This window comes from Lutra lutra, chromosome 3 (genome assembly GCF_902655055.1).
Source record: "Lutra lutra chromosome 3, mLutLut1.2, whole genome shotgun sequence".
NCBI lineage: Eukaryota > Metazoa > Chordata > Mammalia > Carnivora > Mustelidae > Lutra > Lutra lutra.
The window spans coordinates 81,750,911-81,770,257 of record NC_062280.1 but is presented as its reverse complement, the minus strand read 5'-3'; the positions used below and the strand labels follow the sequence as shown (position 1 = coordinate 81,770,257).

Genomic DNA, 19,347 nt, shown 5'->3' with positions numbered 1-19,347 from the left:
TTTCCTGACACATTTGAGAGTGTTTGGAGGCACCTTAGGAAAAGCAATTCTATCTTGCTGTAATTCATGAGTCTCCTAATGTAATTTTTACTTTACCGTACAATGGCTATTGCTTTGAAAACACATTTTGGATGGCAGCATATGTTGTAAAATACTTGTTTTATATAATGGCATCCTAAATCAGATTTTAACAGAAAAAGCAATTGTTCTAATCTACTCTAGCACATATAAACTAAGACATTCAATATTATTTTTCTTATTATCGGAGATACTAAAAAAAATATCTACATTATTACTCCTAGGCTAGTTGTGAAAGTTTCCAACTTTGATATATGAAAGAGAGATATTCATAAAGTTTTCTATGTAATGAAATTTAGTAATTAGAATCTAGTTTTCAGTTGCTTTCCATTTAAATATTAAACTGAGAAATATTCCCTTGAATCAGAGCTTTTATATTTGCTACACATTCTATGACTTGAGTAAGAGTCAGTGTGAAAAAGTATATAAGAGTATGTGTTGTTCTCTAATAACTTTGTCTTTCCTGACTGGTCTGACTAGTTTCAGAGTTGGGCTTTTTAAGTTGGACCATCTTATCTGCCTCTTCCAAGGCTCAGCTCATAGGTGACCAGGTACTTTTTTATGTGACCAGGTGACCAGGTCACCTTTTTAGTTACTTAGATGACCAGGTCACTTCTCACTAAAATGGCTAGAGCCAGACCCAGGCATTCCAGCTCACCAGCCAAGTCTTTAAAGCTTGTCACCCAATGGCTTCCCATGATAAAATGAGTTTGTGGTATTCGATGCTGTTATGATGGCTAGGTCCTTTAATATCATTCCATACACTTCTGTGCCCTGAGACTTCTTCCTGAAGGGCCAGTGTTATCTTTTGATAAGAACTTTAGATCACTGCAAAATTGAAGAATTAATTGAAAGCAAACTTTAAAGAAAAAAAAAGGTCAAAGAGATAAACCAATATTGATAGGTAATTACTCATTATTTGATTCACAGTTTTTAAATATGTTGCTTTATCAATTGATTTTATGATACATACTTTCTCTCGCAAGCAGTTTTGTAGGAGGTTCTGTTCCCTGTAAAATTAAGAAAGGTTGAGCATTTAGTTAATACCTAGGGTGAAGAATTCACATAACTTTCCCCAAAAGTTCTAATCATTGAAGCATCTGTTCCTTCTCCTTATATCTCAGGGTTTTCTACAGAAATTCAAAAGGTGAAATAAACGTTTTTTTGTCCCTCCCCCTCAATTTATCCTGCTCCTTTGATAACCACATACTTTATTGCTTAGGAGAATAGAATTGTGGCTGCTGCATTAAAAATATATCTATCTGAAAAGTCTACTTCTGAGCCACCTTTGCCATGCCTGCTCTGTGCTTCTCTCAGGGGCGACACAGAATTGGAGCTAGAAGGTGGGCAAGTCCTTTCTGCCTGGTAAAGGCAACATGAAGTAAAGTATTTGACCAAGCTTTCTGATAATCCTTTACCTACTATTTTAAATCCCATGATCCCACCTACTCTTTCACCAAACAGCAAGAAGGGAATATGTGAATGATTATTCAGTAACTGTGGGTTCAAACAATAGGTTCCTAGCCATATGCAGTACTAATTTAGAGTGAGACCTTTTCTTCATATGAAAATATTCTGTCATGTGTTCTAATTAGAATTATTTATCGGGACGCCTGGGTGGCTCAGTTGGTTAAGCAGCTGCCTTTGGCTCAGGTCATGATCCCAGCGTCCTGGGATCGAGTCCCACATCGGGCTCCTTGCTTGGCGGGGAGCCTGCTTCTCCCTCTGCCTCTGCCTGCCATTCTGTCTGCCTGTGCTCGCTCGCTCTCCTCTCTCTCTCTGACAAATAAATAAAATCTAAAAAAAAAAAAGGATTATTTATCAACACACAGTAATGAAATAAAAAAATTCTGGATTGTAACAAATAATGAAAATTATAGAAAAAATAAATAGTTAATAAAACCAGATCAAAGACCATATGATACTTTCATAAATTTCAACGTGGGCTCTTTTCTTATAATCAGATATACGATACTCTCATGTATTTCAATTCTTTTCCTGCTTCCTTAAAAGAAAACTGGCATTCTTTTTTCATTTTTGTAGGTCTGTGCTATACATTATAACATTCAGTTTTTCCTAAAGTCTAAAATTCAATCATGAGAAACAGCAAGACTGAGAATTACATCCTAAATCTTGGGAGGAAAACAAAACAAAACAACCCCCAAAACCCATCTTTACTGGTTTTAGCTCAGAAATTAGACATATTTAGACTAAAACCTTTTTGCGGAATGGAACCTGGAGCATGAAAGTTGATATCAGTGACATGTTTTCTATCTTTGGCCTTCTTTATTTTTTCAGGATTCAGTTTCTCAGGTCAACCTAAGCATAATTTTCTTTTTTTAGTCATTCTGCAATCTAACTCTCCCAGATTCATTTTTCTATTCTCCTCACATTATACTGTAGGTACCAAACAGAACTCATGGAATCCAACCTATTAACTGATAAATGTTCCCAACAGGCTCTCTGCCCCAAAGGCATGCATATAGATCCAAAAAGCAAAGACCTAAGAATAAAATTGACCAAGTAACAGAAAGCTTTAATGAAGACCACTTTGAACAATTATAATAACCAGATAAAGTATGACATCAGTGAAAAAGACAGAATAAGGATCTTTGAAAACTTACTCCTCCATAAAAGCAATGGGAAAACCAGCAAAAAAAAAAAAAGTTTTTAACAATTTCAAAGTAAATGTTTTTATAGTTCTTTTTTTTTTTCAGTTTTCAGAACTCTGAAAATTAACCAAAGACTTTTAGCATTCCAGAGAATGTTTATTCAAGAAAAATAGTTGATCTAGGTAAAAACAGTGAGCTTTGTGGTGTTTTAACTTGCTCTATTTCTATCCCCTTTCTCCAGCTCCACGGTATCCTTGAAAAACAACACCTTCCAGTCACAGGGGCATGGCTTTGTTCATTGTGGTATCTGCTTAACACTTAGCATTATGTTTTGAACATAAAGAAACATAAAGTTTCTTAATAAATATTTGATAAATTCTCACTTAAAGTCTTTTGGATCTAGGCCTACTCTCCAATACAAAATGAAGCCTTCATGCAGGTCACTAATGGACTTCTAGAACTGGTTCCTGGTTTCCTGCCTTCAGTTTTCCTTATATATTCTGACAGATTGTCTATCATGCATGCCAATATGACCACTACATTCCCCTTCCAAACCATCAGAGTGCTACCCATTAAGTAAACTACAAATTCCTGACCACAATCTGCACAGCTGCAGACTTACTGCCTCTTCAATCCGTTACTCTTTATGTCTTCCATCCCAATAATATGAACTTACTCATTACCTAATTGCAGTACATAATTATTGCAACTCTGTTTACCCCTACTGCTATGGTATTTGCTTTGTCTTCATTCTTTTGGTCCTGAATTTCCATGTCCATTTTATAAACCTTTCTGAATTCCTTTTATATTAACATTAGAAAAAGATAGAACTAAATAATAGATTAAAGAGAGGGAATATGAGGTGGACAGTAGATCAGATGTGATGATTCTTCATAGAGTCTAATGAATCTGGAGTTAAATCAGAACAAGAGGAATGTGATATGTGTATGGTGGCCAGAGCCAGACTGGAAAGTATTGTTAGTTGTGCTTTATTTGTACTCTGACCTGAGGTTGGGATGGGTACATGAAGCTAAATGTATCTTATTCCTGTTAGTTTGGGAGGGACTGGTGAAAGAGCCCCAGACCATGCCTAGAGTTAATAATCTTAGCTGAGCCAAGATTATTAATGAAAGAGTAGCCAAAATATTTACTATGAATTGATTCTGTACGTCTGTAATCTTGGGTGGGAGAAAATGAAGAGGCAGGAATTAAGACTTCATTATGAGCCTCTTCTAACTTGCTTAATGAAGAGGCAAGTATTTATACTAATATTTATATTATATGTATTTATTCAACAAGTAAAATAAATATAGTCATTATTTACACGTGATCATCATTCCTCCACTTTGTGCTTTAAACTGAACTTGTCAGTTTTCTTCCTTCTGCATCTATTACAATGCTACATATCCTATGAATTCTCAGTAGTCAGTTAAATTGACAGCATCAAGATACTTCCTCCAAGGAAGTTTGATCTGAATATTTTGATACCCTTTATCACCATACACCACTTAACTTTGGCCTACCATTTTCAAAGGGATTTAGGGTTTCTAAAATATATCCCAAACATTATTTGGCATATTATCTTTTTAAGAAGGTGATGATATTGGGTCTAAAATAATAGGTTTCTTTTTTTTTTCCCCTAGAGTTGAGAAAACCATACCTAACCACCATAACAGGTGGCCATTGAGGTTTGAGGAATGAAAATCCCTGAGGCCTCCCAAATTTCTTCTCCAGAGACTTGCAATTTCCATCATCAGAGGATTTGGGATTATATTGCAAATACACTTTAGGAGAAGAATAATTGATTATGTCATCAATATTGCAGTAAACTATTTTACCATTCTTGGGAAGCCAATAATCTCAAAAGGCCTAATAAATGATAAATGTTTCAAAGGAGATAAAAGCAAAGAAACAAGGTCCAAATGCTGAAAAGCTTTTGAAGAGGAGGGACTATTGTTGGATGTATTCAGACATGGTATGAAGACTCTGAAGTGAAGGGGGAAGATAGAATCACAGTGGGGATAAGGAAACAGAGAAGAGGAAAAACATTCTCTTTGTCTGCTTTACAATTTAAGCTTAGTGCTGAGAGTTTGCAAAAGACAGAAGGCTCACTAAATCCAAGTAGAACTACTAGAGGATTCCATATAATCATTTGCTTTTGAATAGCACTCATATAATTATTAAAATATTATTTTATATTTACACATTAATTTTCCTAGATACTTACGTATTTGAGCAAGCATGAGAAGGGAGAGTACCATGGGCTGTGGCATGAACCTGAGGTCCTATTTATTAGAAAAATAAAATTACAATTAGTTTATATACTTCCCCAGCAACTTGTAAAGTGGAAATTAATATCCTCTAGTAGATCTTTATTCTTTGGTGCTATCTTGTTTAAAGGCCTCCAGAGATTCTCTACAATGAAGCCTAAATTCCTTAGGAAGGCATAAAATATACCATATAATCTGATGTTCTCACCTCAGCAGTGTCTACTCTGGCTAGTCTCTATCCATTCATATATATTCTATGGTCCATAGACACAGAATGACATAATTTGCTAAATATATCATGTTTTTCATGCCACTGGGTCTTTGTTTTTGCCATTTCCTTAGTCTGGAGCATCCTATTCCTTCTTTGTAATTTCTCTTCTTTTAGGCTTCACTCAGTTTGTGTTAATTCCACTAGAAAGCTTTGCCTGAGTAAATAAATATTCTTCTTTAGTGCTCCTGAAGCATTCTACATGTTTCTATTATAAAACTCATTATGTTATATCATAATTAAATGTTTACTCTTCTGTGTTCCTGACTATGACATAAATTTACCACTATATCCTCAGCACTTAACACATAGTAAGTATCCAGTAACATTTGTTTGTAGAATCCATTATTTAATTAATATGTTCCTAAACATTTATTGATTGATTTGCTGCCATTAATCTCCTCCTACTTGGATATTATCTAACTTTATATATAATCCAGCAAGATTCTATTGCTGAGTTTTGGGAAATACTTGGGATTGAAGTGATATAGGAAGTCTTTCTGCAGTACATCTCTACAGGCATACTGAATTGGTGTATGTCAATTATGCAAAAACAAAAATGAATAAAAGTTTTAGACAAAAAGATTGCCCTAAATTCAGAAAGTAGTTTTAGTAATTAGAACTAGTTCAAAGTTAAGTTTAGATGGTAACTCTTGTATCTTCCAGCAAATGAGTAACCAATAGGTACTAACAATGTCTATAAAAACTCTTACTTAAACCCTGTGAAACTTTTTTGAGTTTTTTTTGTTTGTTTGTTTTTGTTTTTGTTTTTTTAGATACGTTTTTGTGTACAGTTTGGTAGAAGTATCTAGAATTAAGAGTGCACAGATCTGAGAAATTAAGTGTGAAGACAATACTATTTTAAAAGCAAAGTAATAAATAAAAAGGTTTTCTGTTTCCATTAATATGCTAGAGTAAATATCTAAAATATTTGCCTAGAATTCTATATTAATCATTAAAACCACCCTCTTAAAAGCAGCTAAGCTTTTAAACATATTAAGAGAAATCTTTCAGAGTAAAAAATTTGGAATAACACAAATCTAGAGTGGTAAGCAACTTTTGCAGCTGATGCTTGCTCTATGAGCATTGGCAATACCTACAAACAAAATGGGGAATCAAAACTGAGTAAGAGGCTCTAAAAATATACTGGGTGCCAAAGAGCTATACATTGGTTGAAGAGTTGTCTTAACAAAAAAGAAAAAAAAAAACAAACAGAACTCATGTCACAGAGGTAGCAGCACAAATAAACTATGTCTTGGCTTCAGCTGTGGATAAAGGAAAAAGAGGGAAAAAATTAAAATATCTCTTAAGAGATAATCTGTGATTATGAATTCCTATATGACTTTGAGGTTCAAATCTACTGCATGGCCATAAAACTCCAAGTGAGAAATTATTTTAAAATGAACCTGTATTTATACCTCTTGGATGCCTAACAGAAGCATATGGAAAATTTTTAAACAGCTTTATAGAAGTTTAATTGGTATTCAAGGAGCTCTACATATTTAATGGATTGAATTTGGTTTTCTATAGAACAACACATACTATCGAAATATAGAATTCTCAATGATACATTTTTGTCAAAAATGAACTCACATATAACAATAATGCCCCCTACACACACACACACATAGACAAATATGAAGAAACAAATTCCCATGACTGTTAACAGGGGGGGGAAAAAACATTAGAATTAGACATCAGTGATTTCAGGTATTTGAATTACCAGATATAGAATATTCAAAAAGTATGTCTTATATGTTTAAATATTTAAAGAAGGGATTGGAAAACACGGGACTAGAACAGAACTTTTCAAAAAAGTCCAGTTAAATTTGAAAAATAATTGTTCAGGAATTACGTGTATGTGTGTATGCATATAAATAATGTTTAATCAGAGAAATTTCAAAATACATTGAATTGATAAAATAGTAAATTAGATAAGCTAAAGAAAGAATTGGAGATTTGAAGGACAAATTTGAATAAATTAACCAGAATGCAGCATGGAGAAATGGAAAATATGATAGTTGTTAAAGGATATAGAAGAAAAAAGATCTAAATATACATAACTGAAGTTTAAGAAGAAAGAAGATAATAAAAAATAATAAAGAAAGTCCAAAAATGGACCTTCAACTATATGGTCAATTAATCTTCAACAAATCAGGAAAAAATATCCAATGGAAAAAAACAGTCTCTTCAATAAATAGTGCTGGGAGAATTGGACAACTATATACAGAAGAATGAAACTTGACCATTCTCTTACATGATACACAAAGATAAACTCAAAATGGATGAGAGACCTCAGTGTGAGACAGGAATCCATCAAAATCATAGAGGAGAACATAGACAGCAATCTTTTTGACACCAGCTGCAGCAACTTCTTTCATGACACATCTCCAAAGGCAAGGGAAACAAGAGCAAAAATGAACTTTTGGGACTTCATCAAAATAAAAATCTTCTGCACAGCAAAGGAAACAGTCTACAAAATCAAGAGGCAACCCATGGAATGGGAGAAGATATTTGCAATTGACATTATAGATGAAGGGCTGGTATCTAAGATCTATAAAGAACTTCTCAAACTCAACACCCCCAAAACAAATACTCAAGTAAAAAAATGGGCAGAAGACATGAACAGACACTTCTCCATTGAAGACATACAAATGGCTAACAGACACAGAAAAAATGTTCACCATTATGAGCCATCAGGGAAATTCAAATCAAAGCCACATTGAGATACCACCTTATATGAGTTAGAATGGCAAAAATTAACAAGGAAGGAAACAACAAACGTTGGTGAGGATGTGGAGAAAAGGGAACCCTCTTACACTGTTGGTGAGAATGCATGTTGGTACTGCCACTTTGGAAAACAGAATAGAGGTTCCTCAAGAAGTTAAAAATAGAGCTACCCTATAACCCAGCAATTGGACTATTGGATATTTACTCCAAAGATACAGATATGGTGAAAAGAAGGGGCACATGCACCCCAAAGTTCATAGCAGCAATATCTACAATAGCCAAACTGTGGAAGGAGCTGAGATGCCCTTTGACAGATGAATGGATAAAGAAGATGTGGTTCATATATACAATGGAATATTACTCAGCCATCAGAAAGGATGAATACCCACCATTTGCATCAACATGGATGGAACTGGAGGGGAATATACTAAGTGAAATAAATCAAGCAGAGAAAGATTATTATATGGTTTCACTCATGTGGAACAGAAGGAATAGCATGGAGGATATTAGGGGAAGGAAGAGAAAACTGAAAGTGGTAAGATTCATAGGGGGAGATGAATCATGAGAGACTATGGGCTCTGGGAAACAATTTGAGGGTTTCAGAGGGGGGGGGGATGGGATACCCCTTCATACCCAGTAATGGGTATTAAGAAGGGCAGGTGTTGCAATGAACACTGGGTGTTATATGCAAATAATGAATCATGGAATGGGCGCCTGGGTGGCTCTGAGGGTTAAAGCCTCTACCTTTGGCTCAGGTCATGATCCCAGAATCCTGGGATCGAGACCGACATCAGGCTCTTCTGCTCCGCGGGGAGCCTGCTTCCTCCCCTCTCTCTCTCTCTCTACCTGCCTCTCTGCCTACTTGTGATCTGTATCTGTCAAATAAATAAAATCTTTAAAAAAAAATGAATCATGGAATACTACATCAAAAACTAATGATGTACTGTATGATGACTTACATAAGAAAAAAATAAGCTTAACACTGAAAGAAAGCAAGAAAGAAGAAATTAAAGGAAAATATAAAAAAAGTAGAACAAAGCAAAAGCACCAATAAGGCAGTAAAAATCTTCCAAAGGTTGTAATTAATATAAATGTAAATGGTTTAAATTCAAATAAAAGTCGAATTCCAAGACTCAATAAAAATAAAACAAGATGATGCAGATGTAGAGTGTTTACAAAAGCCACATTTTTACATAAAAAGATACTAAGACTGAAAGCTGATATAGCTATATTAGTATCAGATCTACTAAATTAGAGACAAAAAGCATCACTTATGATAAAGGTCATACATAATAACAAAAAGCTCAATTTTACACCTAAAACTAATATTACACAGTATGGTAACTAACTGAAATTTAAATAAAAAATGAAAAAGCCCTCAATTCACCAGGATAGTCCTGGATGTGCCTGCTAACCTAGATCAAGAAATAAAAATTAAGAAATCAAGAAATAAAAATAAAAAATGGACAGAACTACATGGAGGAATTGATAAACTAATCATTCCCAATGATTTTTAGAACAGATTAAATAAAAATAAGTATATAGTATATATATTTATATATATATGATATATTTGATATATAAGATATAAGATATATGAACTACACAATTCAAGAGCTTGATTGAATGGAAATATTTAGAACATGGCACCACCAAATTAATAATATTTATAATTTTCAAACACACAGAACATGTAAAAAATTAATCATGTGTGCTAAGCCAATAAAGCAATTCTGAAGATATTTCAAAAATCTGGTGCCATAAAGGCCATGGTGTCAGTCCACAAAGCAATTAAATAGGAAATCAATAACAAAAAGGAAACTAGAAATCCAATATATTTGAAATTACAAAACTCATTTATAAATACAAAGTAACAAAAAAATTGGAATTTAGATATGATCTAGAAAAAAATGAAAATACTGCACATTAAATTTTACAGTACATTTCAAAATCTCTTACATATCACCACACACTATTCTAAGCACTTTTACAAATACTAATGTATTGAATTGCTATAGGAATCATATGAATGATGTATTATTATTACTGTTCATATAACAGAACTCCAGCCAGTCTTGAAGGTTAACTTGCTTCAAATCAACCCACTCTTTGCCTAAGGTCCTTGATCTGTAACAGAACTAATTACTAATTTACTTTCTTTGAGATATGCAGACCACTAGCCTTGGGAATGAAGGACCAGAGCATTCCCAGGCCATAGGGGCCAGAAACCTGTTTGAAGCCACCTGGACTCTGATTAGCCCAAAAATCTTTCAGCAAAATATTTTTCTTTTTTAAGGTCACACAGTGACTTTACTGACTTCCCTTGTGCATCTGTAGACCTTGCCCTTCTTTGCAGAAGGAACAGAGTAGTCTTGCACAGCCCCTGGGTACCAGGAAACCAGACCTTCTTACACAACATCCACCCTGGACACCCAAGAAATAGAACTTCTTGCACAGCTTCTGAGCTCTGAAATAACTGTAGCTGGCATTACTGAGTCTGCAGGTAATCAAAAAATGTCACAGACTACTGCACTCCCTTAACTGATTAAACCCCTTTAAAAATCTTATGGTCAAGCAGAAACCTCTGACAAGAGTCTGCTTCTCTGCAGATTTCTGGCCTCCTGAATAAAGCTCAAAGATTCCTTTCCAATCAAAATTCATCTCTCGATTGGCCTTTCCAGAGATGGGCAATGAACTTGGGTTAGGTAACATTCTCATTTTATATTTGGAAAAACCGAAGAACAGAGAAATCAAATAACTTGGCCAGACATAAATTTTTAGTGTTGGAGTGTGGATTCAATTTAAGTAGTCTTGCCCGAATATATGTTCCTCCCTATTATGCTATACTGCCTTCTGATAATCTGATCCATGTGGATAGGATATATGATAAGTTTATGCCAAGAAATTTGAAAATTTAGATGAATAAATTTATAAGAAAAGTGTAGTGGTGAAAACAAACTTAAAAAGAAACAAAATACATAGTTTCAAATCTAATTGAATCTGTAGCTTTAAATTTTTTCTCACTAAGAGAGCCAGGACCAGGTTAAATATTTTGCCAGTGATTTGTACCAAACATTCAAGGAATATTCAGCACCATACTAGGCATAAAGCAGGAGCTCAATAAATATTAGTTGAAAAAGTCAATTAAGAGATTGCATAACTTATTAATAGCTGTTACTGATGTTTACCTGATTCACAGAAGTAGCTTGATCTCTTGTTTGTTCTTTCATTCCAATCAGCATTTATCTCCTTCTACATAATCCAAACAACAAAATAAACATCCTCAAGGGAGTTTTTCCCCCAGTATTTGAACATCAACTATTACTTACATAATTAAAATATGGAAATTTAAGATTTTGAGAACTTTTCTTAAATGTCAATTTTTAAGAAATGCACACATTTTGTGATATTTATATTAAATCTATTTACAGAAGTTAAAAGTTCACAGTTGTATCATGGGAGGTCCACAAGACCGCCTACACATTTGGTGATTTGCTAAGGCTCATGGAACTCAGAATATAGTTGTACTTGCATCTAAGATTTATTACAGTAAAAGTGTACACTATAGGATAAGGAAGAGTAAAAGACACAGGCTGAGTCTGGAAAAATCCATGCATAGTTTTTCTTATGCTCTCTCCTCCTGTGAGAGAACACATTTAAGAGGACACACTTTTCTCCAACAATTAAAAAAAAAATGCAGTAACATGTACAGTGTTTCTGCCCAAAGAAATCAATTAGGAAGTTAGCACTCAGTCTTTATTGAGTCTTTATTGAAGCCTGGTCATAAGGACACCCTCCGCCTTAATGTATATCAAAATTCTAACCTCCTAAAAAGAAATCAGATGGTCAGCAAAAATCACATTATTTGCAATAGAATGCACCATCCATTCAGGTAGGGAAAGTTCTGTTATCACTTAGGGACCGTTAGAAAAGCTAACCTCCCCAACACTAGACAAAGGGCAACCTTGAAAGCAGGCCCTTCTAAAGACAGCAGTCTCAAGCCTGCTGTGTTAACTCTTTCCTACACAGTAGTATTCGCTGGCATCCTAAAATAAACTATCTGTGGAATGCGCTGATTAGAGAGTAAGCTAATCAACTCAGTGGAACAAAAATTAGGTGTGTTTTTAAACAAAGCTACAATAGGATAAAAGTTTAAGTAGAGCTGGAGCACAGAACAGGCTCTGTGAATATAGAGGAATGTCATTCTCTAGACTTGTTCAAGAACTCAACATGTTCAGGGAGGTAAATCCAGTGAAATAAATAGGCTTCTTTTTTGCACCCCAGGTCTGAGAGCTGAACATAGGTTGCTAGAAACACATTTTCTGACAGTGGTAGGCTGTGTACATGTTGGAAGCAGAGTGTAATACTTCATATAATAAAATGGCCATGCTGTTTCTCATAATAAATTTGGAACTTCTGGACATTTGGTACTCTTTTGAGATCAAGATAGGTGGAAAATTTAATAATAAACACATCGAACAAAAAAAAAAAAAAGGGGAGGTGAACCATGAGAGACTATGGACTCTGAAAAACAATCTGAGGATTTTGAAAGGGGGGCGGGGGGAGGTTGGAGGAACCAGGTGGTGGGTATTGGAGAGGGCACGGATTGCATGGAGCACTGGATGTGGTGCAAAAACAATGAATACTGTTACACTGAAAATAAATTAAAAAATTAAAAAAAAAAAAAAAGAATATCCACAGTAGCCGGATTGTGGAAGGAGACAAGATGCCCTTCAACAGACAAATGGATATGGAGGATGTGGTCCATATACATAATGGGATATTAGTCAGCCATCCGAAAGGATGAATACCCAACATTTGCATCAACATGGATGGAACTGAAGGAGATTATGCTGAGTGAAATAAGTCAAACAGAGAATGACAATTATCATATGGTTTTAATTATTTGTTGAAGATAAGGAATAGCATGGAGGACATTAGGAAAAGGAAGGGATGAATAAAGGGGGAAATGAGAGGGGGAGATGAACCATGAAGGACTGTGGACTCTGCAATCGAACTGAGGGTTTTACACAGGAAAGAGTGGGGAATGGGTGAGCCTGGAGATGCGTATTAAGGAGGGCACATATTGTATGGAGCACTGGGTGTTATACACAAACAATGGATCATGGAGCAGCACATCAAAAACTAATGATGTGCTGTATGGTGACTAACATAAGTTAATTAAAAAAAAGAAGAAGAAGAAAGGAACATGAATGGAAAATTGGTTACAATAAAATTTGGGGAAGATGTGAATAAACCTCTCTCAGTTGGCAAAAACAAATAAAATATGAAGATTAAAAAAAAGTATCAGCAATAAAATTTAAATACTATTTTTACAGGAGTTTTTGTTTGTTTATTTGTTTTTTTAGTAAAGGACAGAGCTTTTGCAATCTATTGGGTAGATTGAGGATTTTAAATATTGAAGTTATTAAGAATTTTTTTTGACTCTTAGCATACTTAAAATGGATAATGACATAGCAAAACACTGAGCTATAAAATATGTATAATAAAACTGTACTATAGAGAAGCATTTTATGGTAAACATATATCTTAGAAGTTATATGTAATGTAGTCTGTCAATTATTATGCATTAGAAGAAACAGAAAATGATGCCACTTCCTACCCAAGTCAAGTAGAATTCATTTGGAAAGAACTTAATAAATTGCCATTTTCAAATCATGTTAACTTCTTTAGCAAGGTTAAACAGTTAACACTTTGCTACTAATGGAATGGATGATGTGGTTTTGACTCCTATAATAAGTAGGCAACTCACAGAGGAAAAAAAATCTAATTTATATCAGAAGACATACCCTGAATCTTTGGGGTTAACTTTCTAATAGCAGGAATCTGATGGCTGGTCAAGAGCCAAGAGGACTGATAGCATGATTTTCTCTGACCAGTCCTTCAGTATTAGTCAAAGCCCAATCAAAGGCCAAGTTAATACTTCCTCTGAAGGCTCAGGTATGTACTGTGAATTATATTTAGAAAAATTATCTGAGGCCTATTAAAATTTTATTATAATATGACTAATATCAGGAAGTGAAGCAGTTTGGTATGGTCCCTTCATGATTGAAAATTTTTATACCAACTTTATTCATTTTTATACAATTTTTATTCATTTATTCTACTTGCATTTAGAGCAAGAGAAATATTATATACCTCATCTTTTGGAGGATCCAAGTAAGACTGTGAAGTTCTTGGATAATTTCTTGTGGGTGAAGTTTGAGGTGAAATAACTGAATTTTGAGCTGAGGTGAATACAGCTCCTAGAGAAAGAAGAGATAATTTTACATATGAGAAGATCATATTTCTGGAGCAAGGGTGAATGTTAATGAATATATTTGATCCAGCGGTCTCTGCTGAGCCACCACAATCACTAAATTACCACAATTAGGGATATATTTGAGTTAAGGAAGTATCTCCAAGGATAACATGACCTTTTTAAGTGTTCACTGGCTGCAAATTTCCAGTGGTTCACCATTGCCTTTAGAGACAAGTCTGAAATCCTTAACCTCTAATCCTAATTTATATAGCATTATGCCAGCTTAATGCCTATAATTAAACACAGACCACTGCCAGAATTAATTGTTTCCATTTCATTCAGTCTGCAATGGAAGACCAGTCACTACTTGGATAGGGGAATAACCAAAGATGTGTTTTAGGGAAGACTGCTTTCACAGTAAAATTTATAGTGGATTAAAGGAGGAGGAGGAGAATGGAGGAAGGTTACTGAAATAGTCAAGAATGAAGGAAACAAGGGTAGAAACTGGGAATAAAAAAATAGAAAAGGACAAAAGAAAAGGAGATAGATTAGACAGAAAGTGGCAACTTTGGGATGCAAATACAAAAAAAGGGAGTCAAAGATAACTCAAATCTTGTGCCTGGGTGAAAACAGAAGAAAGATCAGGAAGATGATGACTTTGATATTCTCTTGAATTTGAGGCAATCATTGGCCACTGGATGGAGGTGTCTAATATTTTCTGTATATATATGTGAGATATGTATGGAAGTATATTTAGTGACTTCCAGAAATCTAACAAGGCACAGAAAAATTTAGCTAATGTGTAGTCCACTGAAGGGGAGATGGGAAATAAGATGTATTATCTATGGAGAATTGATGGCAGTGGAGTACAGGGACCTTCCTGGAGATAGTTCTCTGTGCTGTACCTTACTGAATCAAGTATATCAGTAATGTGCTGTAGCATGATAAACAGCCACAGCAGGGACCCTAACTTTTCCACAGTTCACAAAATACAAAAGCTATACTCATCAAATAATCCCTGAAATATATGAGCCAATTATAATATCTATATTCATAAATAATTTTATACCATGCCTTACTTTCCAAAATAACCATGGTTTTTATAATCAGGTAGAACAATTGAAAAACTATATGATAAAACCATGATTATGAACTTAACAAAATAACAAGTATGATTATTTTTCATTTTACCTCTATCATCAAAAGTACTTGATTTTCTGGTTACTCCATCTTTCTATATGGTATAGAGAAAAACATTCATTAGCAACTGTACTTCTAAAAGAAATTTTGCCTCTGTCAATCAACCAAATTTATAAAAATTTTCCCCCATTAATCCCCTAACTTTCACATGAAAATTGTCTCAGGGAAAATATATATTAACAAGCTTCTATATTATCTTCTATAGGGAATCTCAAATTTAATTAGTTTAAAATTGAGTTCATTATGTAGCAATGTACAATTGTTCCTTTTCTAGTATTCTATACTTTCCTTAAAGGCATAGTAATCCATTCAGTGGTTGGTTCTAAAAAGTTTAGAGTCATCAATCTGTCTAAGGGAAATAAATATAACCCATTCCAATCCAGCCTATAGCTTAGCAAACATATTTCTCAAAATTTTGGCTAAAATTTTATTTTGATTTTGAGAACATCATTTCATTGTGATATTTTTCCTGTGTCTGTCTGTACCATCAGGCAATGGGTCCTCAAGGGGAGTGATTATGTTTTATTCATCTTTTTATCGTATGTGTCCCAATTTCCTCATTTTCCCTTCCTTCTGGTTGAGCACAAGGCTTGGTCAACAATAGATGTTCAATAAATTTTGGCTATTATTTATTGCAATTGCTAAATGTTTGAATTAGTTTCTGCTAAATTACACAGTGATTCAATACTCTGAAGGAGAGATTTGGCCTCATGAATAGATCATAATATCCTTAGCCAATCAGTATCATGCTAGTGAAGGAGATAGGTCATAGAAGTGAAAAATTAACTAGATAAATAATCACCATTCAAAAGATTGAGACAATATTATACCTTTTGTTCTGTACCATTAACTTGCACTTCTAACTGGCCAGCTGAAGTTGCTGGTTTTTTGACAACAGTCTTTGAACTACTTAAAGATTGATAAATAACATTTGCTGCAGGTCCTGAAAGTAAATGAGAGACACCATAGTTTTTTTTTTTTTAAACAAACTATTGAAGTGTAATTGAAATACAACAAACCACACTTATTTAAATTGAAATTTTTTTTAATTTTAAAATATGTCTACAACTCTGAGGCTATCACTGCAATCAAAATAACTTTTACAATACCATTAAATTTTTTTTTCTCTTGAGAAGTGTTTTATTATATGGATAAATCACAGTTTTTTATCCACTTACCTACTATTGGGGTTGTTTCCATTTTGGCCTTTCACAAATAAACCTTTATGAGCTTTCATGTACAAAGTCAACTATGTGGACACGAGTCTTCATTTCTCTTTGTAAATACTTAGTAGTGGAATGACTGGGTCATAGGGTAGGTATAGGTTTAACTTTTAAGAAACACCACACTGTTTTCCAAAATGGCTATACCTTTTACCTATCATTCAGCAGTGCATCAGAATTTCAATTCTTTCACATTCTTGCCCACATTTATAAGCAGAAGAAAGAAAAATAGTAAAGATCAAAATGAAAATCAAAGAAACAGAAAAAAGAGAGAAAATAATGAACCTAATAGCTGATTCTTTGAAAACTTTAATAAAAGTGATAAGCCAGATTGACCAGGAAAAAGAGAAGACAAATTTTCAGCATCAGGAAGATTAGAGATGACAGCACAACAAAAATTATAGAGAATACTAAAAATAATAATAAAAGAATATTATGAAAAATGTATGGCAGTTAAGTTTAACAACATATACAAGTGACTTATTCCTTAAAAAACACAAACTAATCTCATTCATGAATAGTTGATATGAAGAACTACATATCTACAAAGGAAATTGAATATGTTAAAAACATGTTCAGAAAGAAAGCCCCAGGCTCTAATAACTTCATTTCTGAAGTATATCTAAGATCTAAGGAAGAAATCACATAAATTCCACATAAACTCTTCCAGAAAATTTAAGAGGAATGAACTTCTTTCCAGCTCATACTTTTTTTTTTTTTAAGATTTTATTTATTTATTTGACAGAGAGAAATCACAAGTAGGCAGATAGGCAGGCAGAGAGAGAGGAGGAAGCAGGCTCCCTGCTGAGCAGAAAGCCTGATGTGGGGCTCGAACCCAGGACCTGGGATCATGACCTGAGCCGAAGGCAGCGGCTTAACCCACTGAGCCACCCAGGCGCCCCCCAGCTCATACTTTGAGATCAAGATCACTTTGATACCAAAATCACTGAAAGGTATTACAGGAAAAGAAAACCTCAGTAAACATCCCCCCATTAGCAAAGATACAAAATTATAAGTAAAATAAATTGAATCTAACAATATATGATAAAGCTAATGCATAATGAATGAGGTTAATCCATTACTCATTAAAAATAAGCCAAAGTGATTCACAACATTAAAACATAAAAAAGAAAATTTAGATGGTTATCTCAAAAGATGCAGGGAAAAATATGATAAAGTTCAATACACATTCATGATCAAACCTCTTTGTGAACTAAGAATATGAGGATATGTCCTTCCTCTGATAAAAGTTATCTTCAAATCTCTAAAGATGATACTCTAATTTATATTGATCACTTTCCCTTAAGTTTTTGGAACAAGATTAAGTTGTACACAATCATCTTATTCAACACTATCATGGAGGTGCTAGCCAGTGAGAAAAAAGAAAATGAAAAGTGATTTCAAAGAAATTCCAGCGAGTATGTTGTAGAAACTAGAAAGCTCAGTCTAAAATTTATATGGAGATATAAAGGCCCTACAATAAGCAAGTCAGCCTAGAAGAACCATGAACGTTAGAAAACTCAAATTGCCAAATTTCAAGACTTATTATAAAGTTACAGTAATTAAGAGAACACTGTATCCACATAAGAACAAATAAATAAATAAAACAGGAGAATTTCCACAAACAGGTCTGTTTGTATATCTATCATCTATATATGTTCACTTTATCTTTGCAAAAACACCAGTAAAACTCAATGATACTGAAGCAATTGAATGTGTACACGATAAGGTTGAATAATCCTGTCTTCCCAGATAGCAAGGAAGCTATCAAAAATCATTAGGGTTATGTCACAAAGGACTCAAGAATTATCTTAAACGGAGATCCCACTCACCAAAGCTATCAAACTTTCAGCATGAATAAGCACAGTAAGAGAACTGTATTGAAGCACTTTCAATTTATTTAAATCTATAAATTCATAATGACATAAAACAAAACTGGTTGCTCACTGTTGGAGGATGCTACTGAAACAATTAACTATTTTGAAAACTGATAAATGGTGGTAAAATATTAAGCATCAATCTGCTTTTCTGAAGTATCCTGTACACCACATTGTAGCAAAGTAGTAATTAAGAGGAAGTTTATTTTATACAAGTATTACAGTTAATCTATGAAGAAGGAATGATAGAATTAAAATATCCCAACTTTGCAACCCGTAATTAGTTCATGGATCTAGGCCTTGAACATAAATGGCTGCTAACATTACAAAGAGAAAGAAAAGGAGATATTATATGCTGCCTGATGGAAAGACTAACCACTATCTATGAATCAGTCTTGTTAGAGAAACAGAACCTGTGAATGGCTGCATAAGAAGACCCTGACCTCACCTCCTCCCTTGGACACACTAAATCTCCAGCTACATCTAGAACAATTCTTTCTGAAAAAGATATAAAAAGGCCACATTTGGTTGAGAGGAGAGGCAGAGATGTGGTCAAGCTGAGAACCCCACCCCTAGTGCAGCAACCCACAGGTTAGAAGGATTTCACAAATATGGAACACATCGATGAGTTTGAGCTCTGTAACCTTGGGACCTGCACTGGAAATATGAGCCCCCAAGTTTTGTCTTTAAAAGTCAACATGGCTTATGTCTAGGAGATTCAAAGGACACTGAGAAACTGAAACTCTGTTCCTAAAGGGCTTGTGCACAGACTACTTACCCTGAGATCCAGCATGAAAGCAGCAGGCTGAAAATGCATTTAGACCATA

General features: G+C 34.2%; 1 protein-coding gene across 1 annotated transcript in view; it reads right to left on the bottom strand.

Moving 5' to 3' along the window:
• FSIP2 (fibrous sheath interacting protein 2) overlaps positions 1-19,347 on the bottom strand; it is a 91,871-nt gene that overhangs the window by 49,857 nt on the left and 22,667 nt on the right. The window contains 6 exon segments of the mRNA XM_047722674.1: positions 1,052-1,088; positions 4,918-4,975; positions 11,147-11,210; positions 14,118-14,224; positions 15,412-15,454; positions 16,251-16,363. Coding sequence (XP_047578630.1) covers positions 1,052-1,088; positions 4,918-4,975; positions 11,147-11,210; positions 14,118-14,224; positions 15,412-15,454; positions 16,251-16,363 — 422 coding nt within the window.